Source organism: Mchenga conophoros, linkage group LG10 (genome assembly GCF_057382185.1).
Source record: "Mchenga conophoros isolate Kocher_MC1m ecotype Shallow Benthic linkage group LG10, M_conophoros_male_GT1.1, whole genome shotgun sequence".
In the NCBI taxonomy this organism is placed as follows: Eukaryota; Metazoa; Chordata; class Actinopteri; order Cichliformes; family Cichlidae; genus Mchenga; species Mchenga conophoros.
The window spans coordinates 9,308,207-9,319,970 of record NC_140535.1 but is presented as its reverse complement, the minus strand read 5'-3'; the positions used below and the strand labels follow the sequence as shown (position 1 = coordinate 9,319,970).

Sequence of the window (11,764 nt, the reverse complement as noted above, 5' to 3'; positions counted from 1 at the left end):
CGTGAAAAACAACAAGTAACTCACGTTTTAACATAAATAGGATGGAGCCAAAGTATATGCATACAACACTGAAGTAGAAGCAGAAAGTAGCATAACGTAAAAACAAATGAATATAGTAAATCTGTACTTGAGTAGTACATTGTACTATGTTAAATTCCAGCTGTGTTCCTATCATAGCTGGACTGGCCATCGGGCATACCGGGCATTTGCCCGGTGGGCCGCTGGCGATTTTTTTGTTTTTATGGGCCGATGGACTTTTTTTTTAGGAAGGGTATATATAATGAAAGGTGTTGGATTGGGTAATTGGTCATGATCGACTCTGGGCTGGACCAATTACAGCCGAGGAGACGGATTTACCCTCCCCCTTGTTTAGCAATCACGTGATTTTCGCGCATTGCATGCCGGGCACTAGTGGCAAAACAATGCAAGTACCGCATCAAATGCAAGCATTTGCAGCACCGCTAAACGTTCATTCTCCGGTTCCAATACCTTCTTGTTTTTTCTTTGCCGCACAAAAAAGGAATGTACAAAACAAAAGGAGAACAATGCCGGTCCGTACAAAGACAGACTCGACGAAAAGACAAAGAAAAGATACGAGAAAAAATCAAAGGAGTGAAAGGGTCAGACCCTTATGAGCACACAGAGTGGACAAAAGACGTTAGCGTGCTGCCCAACTTTCACTACGCTCATATTTATAATTATACGCTTCTTGGAGTGAGTGCATACACTCATGAAGTTTAGTAACTTCAGGCCACTGCAACAAGCCCAGGTACAGTTTACTGACGGATGGGTGCAGGACCTTGAAATGCACCGTGTAGAACGAAAGACCATCGTACGAACAAAGGTAAGTTTACCAGTCTCACAAATCGTCGTCATAAATACACATTCGTTAACAGTTTATTAATATAACCTTTGAGCTCAACGGTAATTAATTAGCAGTGGAAATAATTTCTGGTTCATTACAGAAATGTAGCAGTGACAATAATATTGTATGTTGTAATCGCACTGGAGAATTAGTGATACAAAACAACTGTTTTATCCTGTGAATAAAAGTATATGTTTTTGTCAATGTACCATAATAACAGAAGCGAAACGCAATATTGTGTCAGGACAATTCACTATTTATGCACAATAAACAAAGGAGCATAGCGCGACAATTTCTGTTCAGCGCCAGACTTGCTTGTAACCTATATCACCAATTATGTTAAGAAAAATGACGTATTAACTACTACAAAACTCTGACCTTTGTGGGAATGCTTGGAGCAGACTAACCTGTGAGCTGGAGTGTTCTGGGACGTTATATTTGGTATATCCAGACCATCCGTCGGCTCTTACTTCGGAAACATGGCTTAAATTTCTCTTCAACGACGTAATCCGATTAAAAAAAAACGATCTCTTTACCCGTCGGCTTCCCGTGGCTGTCATGCAACCGGCAGTTAATAATACAACAGCTTCTTGCCATTTTTTGGGTTTCTTTTTATCGCTGTGTAACTGAGTTCGCTAGTACCTCTTGCCACAAGTTCCCAGAATCCTTTGCGGTTTTACCCCTGAATGACGTCACATTTTCAATCTTTATCCTGGTGGGCCGGTCTCTAGTCAAAATGCCCGGGCCGATTTTTTGTCCCAGTCCAGCCTTGGTTCCTATCCATAGATAGAACCTCTGGGCATGCCCTAATAAATATGCTAACAGTAGACTAAGCTTTCATTGTTCTTCCATTAACTTATTGGAGTATTTTTCTGCAATTACAAACTCTGTGTAAACAATCATGGTATCAAAATAAAGCTAACACTTATGACATTTCATCAGAGGTGTAAATATTACAGCGGTTTTTACTGTGTGAAAGTTACTGAGGCTGGAGAACAGAAAAAGTAAGTAGATCTTTTCCCTCGCCTAATTTATTTATTAATTTTTGTGGAACATGTAGAAGAACCTTACACAGCCACAACAGCCTGGGTACTCCTCCTCATGCTGGTCACCAGCTTGGTCAGTCAGTGCAACTCAGCCAGTGTGTGACCGAGTTTGCGTTGGTCACTGTGTTGAGTGGAGTTGATATCAGCCATCAATATGTGTGTCCTTGTTTTGTTTGTTACATTTTTGGAAAAAACAAACTGCAGGTACAGAGTGTTTCACCAACAGCATGTCATTGATATCTATGATAGACTACGTATTCCAAGACCAAACCAAGCCTGAGGAATACTTTAAACTTTATGCACAATATTCATGGAGTAGTGTGAACGTAAACAAACAGCCAACAGGCGGTATCTACTACGTGAAAAATGGCGCCATCTTGTGGTCTCTTTCTGTCACTATAATTCATTCAAGGCTTTGTGGAAAATGCTTCACCTGTAAAAGTTTCAAAGTCACCGGTTAAAATCATTTTCAAGGACATTTTAAAAGTTTTAAACCAATCAGCTAAAGTTTGACAGCTGTACCGACCAGTTTCCTCCAGTCTATTGTAGCAGACTGTTTTCAAAAAATGGATAGAGGAGACCACTCACAAAACCGTGATGGTGTTGCACAAAATGATGTTGGTGTAGGGCTGGTGTAGGAGAGCTAAAAAAATGTTTAAACACTGAATTTTGAGCTAGGCTGGACAGTCAGTGCTGCACCCATCTTCCAAAGCTACGAGTGTCCTACATTGTGTTTCTTTCTACTGAGGAGCTTGCATCCAATAAAAGCAGCAGGAACAAACCCAGGAAACAAATAAGAAGAAAAAAGTGAAAAACTGCAAAGCAGAAAATTAGGAAAACAGAGACTTAAAGAAAGGAAGATAAATAACAGAAAGAAAAAAAAGAAAATGTCATGGCTGTGTGAAGGCAGGCAGGAATCCAGGAGCAGGATTCACAGAGACAAATGTGAAGTCAAACAACTGGCTTTATTGGGAGTTTGCAGATTGAACAGAAAACTAACTAAACTTGGAAAGCAACAGGCAGGAAAACAGGCAAACAGAGTAGAAAGAGGGATGATGCAACGACGAGCAGGGGAAGACACAGACACTAAATACAAGAGGTGAACAGGACTGAGAGGAAACAGCTGTGAGACACGGCTGACACTGATTACACAGACGAGACAGGGAGAGCACAAAACTGAACACACGGACATAAGACACAGACCAAAATAAAACAGGTAACGCACAGACTGGACTCAGAGACACAGTAACAGACAGAGAACAGAAGGAACACATGGGCAGAAACTAAACAGAACCAAAACCCTTAAAACTAAAAAGTTTAAACCCGAACACATAATCAGAATTAACTAGAACACAAGATCATAACAATAATAATAATAATAATAATAATAATAAACACAAAAAGTTGGGTCAAATGACACAGGACCATGACAGAAAAATAAAAGATGAAAGAAGAAACTGATGACCAGATAGGCAGCAAACGAGTCAGGTCATGCAGCAAATTGTCAGACATCATCTCAGACAATGATGAAGATCCAGATGACTGTGTGTCAGCACCATCTACATCAGCATCAGCTGGACACTGGAAGCAAAAATGAAAGGAACATGAAGAACAAGATGGGAACGACAGAAAACAATTCAAACAGGGAATTTTGCTGACGGACAATCAGCGTTACACCCCACCCCAGTGTACTACATGTAACATGCTCAGAGACTGAATCTCAGCTGGCCCCTTCTGACCCACTGACTTAGTTTCCTGCCACCAGTGACCTGTTTACCGGACTTCCCCTATACCACCTGTGGATATCTGTTCAACCTGTGACCCAGTATGATTGTGCATACAAGTGGAAAGTAATATCCTAGTACCTTGTTAGATGGTGATGATTGTGGGCTCACTAGTCACAGACATGGAGGGAGTGGTCCTATTGGTTGGCTCCCACATTAGGAAGGCAAGGTTGGGGCCTTCCTATCACTACTGTGCTAACATAATTAAAAAATAAAGTAAAAAAAAATTACAACACCACCATCTTCAGATAGAAAAGTTTTTCTGTTCTTTTTTTTTTGGAGTTTTTCCTTCCCACTGTCGCCAAAGTGCTTGCTCATAGCAGGTCATATAATTGTTGGGTTTTCCTTTGGATCCATTATTGTACGATCTACTGTACAATATAAAGCACCGTGAGGCGACTGTTGTTGCGATTTGGCGCGATATAAATAAAATTGAATTGAATTGAATGTCCTTCAAGAAGCCTGGAGAACCTTTCCTGAAGATTACTTTCGCTATAATAAAAAAAAAAAGAAAAAATTAAAGCAAAGGTAATGACTAGTTTGGGGGTTGTAGTCCTTTAATAATCAAGGAAAAGTAGTACATCCACAATTTTAAAAAATGCTTTTATTATAAATAATCCTGTGTGGATTAGTTACTTACACATCAAAGAAATGTTTTACAGGCAGAGCATTGCTCATCTGAGTTTTTACAGACCCAGAGTGAAGTTCACACAAGTTCAGCTTTCATCACCTGATCAGTACGCCACTGAAGCAGACGCACTCTGCTCTGTCTTTGAAGATTCACCATGAGAAATTGGCATTCCTTGCTCCAACTGTCCACAATATGAAAGTCACAGGAAAAACAGACAAGTCTTTTTGTTTGTTTGTTTGTTTTCTTTAGCCTACTGTGGTGCCACTTAAAATCCCTGTGTTTGAACAGTACACTTCAATTCTGCTTTAACAGCAATCCTTGATGTGCAGGGAAACATCACGGTTAGCAAGCTCACAGCGAGATTCTTCTTTCTCTGGTCCACATGTGTAATATTTATGTTTTTGTCCATCGAGCCACTCCATAGAGCTTCACCTCAAGTAATATTCAATTGCAGCAGAGAATGCAGCAAAGCCTCCACATCCCAGAACACCAGCCTTCAGACCAGCTGCAAAACAGAAAAATAAACACGTGGACAAAATGAATAAATTTGCTATAATGCAAACTATTAGTTAATAAAGTAAGTTACATACCGCGAAAGCCAATAGCTCCTCCAGTCACACAACCACTGTACACAGCATTCTTCCAGTCAGATTTGCCTCTGTGCTGTAAATGAAAAACAGGTACAAAAAAGACACTTATTACCACAGTGTACTGCAGGGTTAGAATAAAAGCAAGAAATGCAAAGCAAATATAATACTGGCATCTACATTTTAGAGAGAGGAGTGACTAATAAGAGATAGCTGGCATCCACCTTTGCTGTACTATTTGCACATTTACAAACTTAGCTTAAGTTGCAACTACTTTGCTGAAAATGTTTTGCTGTCCACATATATAATATGTCTTCAGTGATTCTGATGGTGCTCTAGTAATCTGACCACATATTGAGCATTTTTCCTCTTTGAAGCCATGTTATGGATTCACATCACATCTCAAACCCTTGTTGACAAACTGTTATCATTATTTCATTCATTCCTTATTATTCTAAAGAGACTGATGGATACATTGAAAATGAATCGCCTTTGCTCATTTTTGCCTTTTGTTCTGAACTCCAGTCTGAGGTTATATGTCCACTATGAGTCTGTCAGAACCCACATGAGGATGTAAGAAGCTGTGACCTACTGATTCTATGATGCACTCTGTACAGGAGAACATGGCGCCCACAATGGCAAAGTTCTTGGCATAGGACATCCCCCTCTGGCCCATGTCTTTTAGAACCTCTCGTGCTGTTGGAGTTCTCAAAGGGTCTTTGGGGTCGATGCCAACATTAGTATCAATTCCAGCTGTGAAAACGCCGAATGCTCCTCCAAGGACGAACCCTGTGGTGAGCAAAAACATCATCAGACTCTTAAAATTGTAATATATACAGATCTTTTCTGCTATTGAGCTGAATGGCTACATTTGGGCAACATCGTGGCTGTATTATAAACTGATTATTTGATACCTGTTTATTCAAAACGCTCTAAAATGTTGCTTTTACGTTTCTTATGTCTGAACACAAATACATAATTTTAAAACAAGACAATATCGGTGACCGATTGGTTTGATCAGATGACTGATTAATTTGCTGTTTGTTGGTATAACAGCATTACAGCTCCCATAGCCTCGTATATCTGAGGTGACTTAGCACACGAAATATTCTGCACGAGCAGCCAAACACGCACAAAAACACCAAACCCTTGTGATGTTTGTTACACTCTCAATGTCTCCGTTTACCTCCCACACAGGCCAGCAAAGACTTGAAGGCGCAGCTCTCCATTCCCCTCTCGATCATCTTCTGCTCGTCGCTTTTCGGAGGCACGGGCAGCCCCCCCATCACGGCGGGGTTCAGGCCCTTCACGGGCCTCTTGTCACCGATAAGATGCTCCAGAATCATACTGTACTGAAGAGTCGGGCTGTCCACGCTCGGGCCGACCGAAGCTGGGCCTTGTGGGTTGGAAGCAGCAGCGTTTGCAGCTCTTGTGGAGGCCGCCATGTTTCTCAATGACAGAGCTTCAAGTAAATGTTGTCGAAAGACGAGCGCGCGCATATTCGTCCCATTTGTCTGCTGATAGAAATAACGGTAATTAAAGTGTTTAGCTTCACAAAAACACGAATAAACCACGATAGATTAAATAATGTGTGTATTCTCATTTTTTTTTATTAAAATGATTTTATTTTCTCACTAAAAGATTACTTTGGTTAATTTTAGCACATTCGACACAAAGTCAACCTGTATTTAAAGTGTGGTTGAGGAGTTTATGCTTTTACGTAACACCGTACGTCTACCTACACTCTTTCCACTGGATTATTGTATCAAATAATAATTAAATAACGTAACAGAATTTCGCAAGACTATACTAGATCTTATTGATTACTTTACATTTAATTCTGTTTTATTATATTAATGTCTTCTAAATTACTTTTATTTTTGTGTTTATTTTATCATTAATATATTTTTCATTATTGACGTCTATTTTCTTTATTCAATACTCCTGTCTTTATTGTATTGTTTTTTATTTATTACAGTTTATCTGTCTCGCCTGTCACTCATCTGTGAACCACTTTGAAGCACACTAAACTTCAAACAAAGGTACAGTACAAATTAAATTGACTAAATAAGTTTACACCTGAGGCGAAAACGCTGTTCCTTACATGCTGTCTTATCATTTTTCTGGCCTGTTAAAAAAAAGACCACATTTCCCAGAAACCCCTTAAACACTGCGCCAAAGCATATTCGCCAAACTCGCTTCACGCGCTCCACCTATCGGCTCGAGCTCAGACCGCTGGTGGTTAGACCGTGCGCGAGGCGGCAGTGGCAGCATCCTGTCAACACAGCAGCTCCACCGCAGTACGGAACAGGTGAGATTAATTAACACTTGTTTATTTCTCATAGCATGTGGCCTTTCTGCTTTTTTCGTCCGTTGTTTGGGGTGAAATTTGTAAACTTCACTGTAAAGGCTCTACTGTTTCTCGGTGTCTAAATTAAAGAATGGGCTACAGAGAGTCGCTCGGGTTTCGCCGAGTTACACCAACGTAGAAGTGGCTGACGGTGACATGCTCATTGCCAGCATAGTCACTGTACACGTCTATGCTCCTTTAACGTAACGACTAGTCATTGTGAGAGCAGACGCGTTTTTCCTCAAACGATAATAACGGCTGTCATAAAATTATAGCTCGAGCCAAGGACGTGTTGTTTTCACGCTAATTGAGCGTGGCACTGTATGACTGCAGTGATGGCCAACAGTAAGTGGACTAACAGTACTAACGCTGCATTTCATGTCCCATTTTCCGTAGCTGCAAATGTCCATCCTGAATTTTTCAGTTTACTGGCTAAGGTTGCACCATCGCGAGTCCAACAGGATTCTGCTTGAGCAGTATTTATGCCTTCTTTATAAACATTAAAATAAAAGGTATTAACGCGGTGATAGTGTTGATGCCTGGTAATGTAACACTTTGTAAGTTTCCTCCTTAAGGAAGAACGGGTCAACTTCTTTAAACTGGTCTGAATATTACGCTTAAAATCTTTTCTTTGATCTGATTAATTTTGTTGGTGTACAATGTGTCTGATATAAATATCTAAATAACCAGTACTGGAATAAGCTTATCCTCTTGTAAAGTGGAAAGTAACCCCGGGTTGGTCTTAAAACCTCTGCAAAGAGAGGTCAGTCAGGTCCTGGTTTCCTGTTAGATTTTAGTTTTGGTTTTTAGTGTTTGTCTAACACTTCTCCCTGACAGAAACATAAAAAATGCAGAGATAAAGTTACTAATGTTGCTCAGGCTTTAAGTAAATTTTGATGCTAATGGCAAATTACCTTCAAAACTGCCTCTGTGTGCTGCAAGCTGTTTTTCTACACGTCCGGGGTGGCTGTAGCTCAGGTGGCAGAGCAGGTCAGCCACTAATCAGAAGGTCGGTGGTTTGATCCCAGGCTTCCTCCTGCCTGCATGCCAAATATCCTTGGGCAAGATACTAACCCCGTGTTTGCCTACTGGTGGTGGTCAGAGGGCCCGGTGGCGCCAGTGTCCGGCAGCCTCGCCTCTGTCAGTGCGCCCCAGGGCAGCTGTGGCTACAATGTAGCTTGCCATCGCCAGTGTGTGAATGTGTGTGTGAATGACTGAATGTAGTGTGAAGCGCTTTGGGGTCCTTAGGGACTAGAAAAGCGCTATACAAATGCAGGCCATTTTACGTCATCAGCCAGCCAGTTGTTCCCAATTAGTTCTGTGTGAAGCTGTCAAACATGTCTTTGTGTTTTCTTGCAGGTACTTGTAAAACGTTTGTTGGTTTTGACTTTAGTAGATCCTTAAATGTTTCATTATGACAAATTATCCTGACTAAGCTTCTGTGTGTAATTTTTCTCTCGCCAGGTAACCTTTAAATGTAGACTTAAAAGATGGGTTCCAGAAAACCAGCCGAGTATCTAACATAATCATGCCTGAATGATAAACTTCAGCAAAAGAGAACATTTCAGTAATGAAAAGAGAGGAAAAATTAAGAAGCCAAATACATATTTTAATTACACGGCTCACTTTGAAGTCCTGTGACAAGTGAACAAATGACGGTTTTCTCTTTTGAGTATGCAAACAGAAAAGCCAGTTCAAACATAAGCACTGCACCAGCTCTGATGAGGTTTGTTTTTAGGCAATATAAGGCTTTGCTTCTCATGGTTAACCATTTAAGAAGGGGAAATACTTCATTGGTCTGGACACAAACTCTATTGGATATCGATCATTTGTCAGCAGCACGATGGGCAGTCAGACAGTAGCTCATTCTAAAGTGGATACATCAGGTTGTTAATTTCTCAACATTAACTGATGAAATTGGTTCCTGCCTTTTCTCAATCTGCGATTCACACAGATTAGCCACAGCATTAAAACTGCAGGTGAAGTGGGTGTAATCCATCCCTGGGTAAACTCTGGTCCTGGGATTCACCTGGATATTATGTTCACTCATACACCCACTTCAACATGATAACAGATCAAGCACACGCCCTCCTCGTGGTTAACATTCCCTGTAACAGTCAAAAACTTGGTCAGGAATTAGGCATGAGGGCCATAACAAGGAGTCTGAAGCAGTGACCCTGTCTCCACTATCCACACTGTGCAATCCCATTGATCATCTGTGGGATGTGCTAGAAGTCGTCCAGTCCACAGAAGTGCCACCCAGCAACTCATAGGACACAGAGGATTTGCTGCCAACATCCCAGTGCCAAACACCACAGAGGTCATGTGCATATTGTAATGGGTCAGAGCTTGTGTGCTCTCACAATGAGGGCGCATATTAGGGCTGGGGGTTTTAATGTTGTCTGATCAGTGCAAGCCAGAAAAAAGACAGAACTAATAGGATTGCCATCTTTGCCGTAGAGGTACTTGGAACCCTTTTAGAGCCTCCAGTGGTGATTCTTTGTCAGTTGATTTTTTTTATTTTTTTTTAAACTTCCCTCACCCTTACAATGCTGTGATTGCAGCCATTCCCCAACTCTCTTTGAATGGTACTCATGGTCATTCTCTCCATTGATCAGTGGTTGTTGATCAATGGTCATGGGAATTTGCATAATTACGATGACGCAACTGACCTCCCAGCCCACTGTGACTGCTGGTTTCAGTCATTATGCAAATGGTAAATGGCCTGTATTTGTATAGCGCTTTACTAGTCCTCAAGGACCCCAATGCGCTTTACACATCCAATCATCCACACACTGGTGATGGCAAGCTACATTGTAGCCACAGCCACCCTGGGGCGCACAGACAGGGGCGAGGCTGCCGGACACTGGCGCCACCGGGTCCTCTGACCACCACCAGTAGGTAAGTGTTTTGCCCAAGGACACAACGACCGAGACTGTCCAAGCCGGGGCTCGAACCGGCAACCTTCCGATTACAAGGCGAACTCCCAACTCTTGAGCCACGATCGAAATGTACTTTTTATAAGATTTGGGGAAACCTGCAGTCAGCTGAGACTGAAGAAGTCACTTGGATGAGTGACGAAACGTTTCTCCCACTGAAAACGCTACGTCCAGATGAACATGCTGTGTGAAATGAGTCTGCACTGGAGTAACCTTTTCCTGATTTAGTAATCAGAAGCATAATACTTTATTAATCCCTAGGGTTTTCTGGTTCTGATGATTAAAAACAGTGAAAGGCAGTAATTACAGTGATCTTAGTCCGCTATGCTTAATCAGGTAAGCCCTCATCACAGATATTTTGCCAGGTTACTTCATTGGGAATGACGTACCACGATAATTAAGAACTGCTGACTCGGTGTAAACCTTAAGACATCAGTAACATCTTAATTCATATGTACACTGTCCAAACCTCCAGCTCCCCTAAAAGGTAGCTTGGTGGCTGTCAATAGATACTATAATTTTAATTTCTAAATATATTGCAATGCTGTGAAAAACATTAAAGTCAAGATTTAGTTTTCCATATTTTGTTCTGTTTCAGAGTCATAAAAAATTCTACTAATTTTTAGATTATCAGATGGACTGCAAAAAAGTTGAAACATTTCAAGGACCACTGATAGAAGCTTTCCAAATTCATTTTGTACCCTTTCCTTCTGCTGTTGAGTTGCAGCATATTTAGAAAAGCAATGTTGGGTAGAGGTTAAGGGGAATAACTGAATAGCCATCTGGCATTGTTTCAGAAGTCAAGTGTGGGTCATTGGTGAGTATTGCAGGTCCTTGGTGTAGTTTAAACCATATTGTCAATTCAATAGTGAGGAGGGACAATTCTGTAAAAGATGGAACCAGTTAGGAAGCTTTTCAAAATATGTGAATATCTGCCTCATCTATAACTCTGTGGACACATTGTAGCTTGAGGAAGAGAGAGTCTATGTCCATGTAAAATAGAAAGTATGTGTTGTTTTTAAAGCCTGTGCATGTCAATGTTTAGACTGTGGGCTTGTTCATAAAGCGATCACCTTGGCAACACTTTCCTTTGCATACATTTTTGTGTAACGTCACTGGGAATAAACAAATCAATGTGTTATGTGGCTTTAAATTAAATTGATTATATTAAGAAAGGTTTAAAGATTCAAATGAAAATGAAGCTCAGGGTCTGTATCAGTTCAAATTAAGTGTTAAATAAGAGCAGATCTGTCTGAGTATAGTTCACAGTTCCAGTTTGAGTCAGAACTGCAGGGTGTTGTGTTGTCATACAGCTAAAGTATAGCTTGAATAACTGTTTGTGCTTTTAAGGTCCATTTCCCAGAGCGCTCTCTCTTTGTAACCATTCATTTAAAATTTATTGCTATGCGTTTTGACCCTCTTGTCTATGTCAAGAATAGCTCTAAAACTCTAATATGGTGCCAATGCTAATATAAAATGGAAAGCCAGTTCTAAGCCTGGTGTGGTCAGTCAGCTCTTTTCTATCCCTGACACACTTGCACACACTCATCTGAGAACAAAAT

At 40.8% G+C, this 11,764-nt stretch overlaps 2 protein-coding genes across 5 annotated transcripts in view; one reads left to right on the top strand and one right to left on the bottom strand.

Annotated features, from left to right (window-relative positions):
* Positions 1-4,045: 4,045 nt before the first annotated feature.
* Positions 4,046-6,393, bottom strand: timm22 (translocase of inner mitochondrial membrane 22 homolog (yeast)). Its single transcript, XM_085288438.1, has 4 exons — positions 6,100-6,393; positions 5,506-5,702; positions 4,917-4,989; positions 4,046-4,831 (listed from the first exon to the last, which is right to left on the bottom strand). Exons 1-4 carry the CDS (start codon positions 6,356-6,358, stop codon positions 4,755-4,757), a joined length of 606 nt encoding a protein of 201 aa, XP_085144564.1. The 5' UTR covers positions 6,359-6,393; the 3' UTR covers positions 4,046-4,754.
* A 681-nt stretch (positions 6,394-7,074) lies between these two features.
* The window catches only part of specc1 (sperm antigen with calponin homology and coiled-coil domains 1), a 78,146-nt gene continuing 73,456 nt past the window's right edge, over positions 7,075-11,764 (top strand). For all 4 annotated transcript variants that reach the window (XM_085288434.1, XM_085288431.1, XM_085288433.1 and 1 more), the window contains exon 1: positions 7,075-7,224. The gene's annotated coding sequence lies outside the window, so the exon portion shown is untranslated. The remainder of the gene's footprint in view (positions 7,225-11,764) is intronic.

Bases quoted from the DNA above. Each gene is read 5' to 3' on its own strand.
- timm22 (XM_085288438.1), bottom strand. From the start codon at position 6,358: ATGGCGGCCTCCACAAGAGCTGCAAACGCTGCTGCTTCCAACCCACAA. The intron at 4,990-5,505 runs GTAGGTCACAGC...TTTCATTTACAG, and splicing joins CAGAGTGCATCATAGAATCA to CACAGAGGCAAATCTGACTG. The intron at 4,832-4,916 runs GTATGTAACTTA...TCTGTTTTGCAG, and splicing joins AGGAGCTATTGGCTTTCGCG to CTGGTCTGAAGGCTGGTGTT.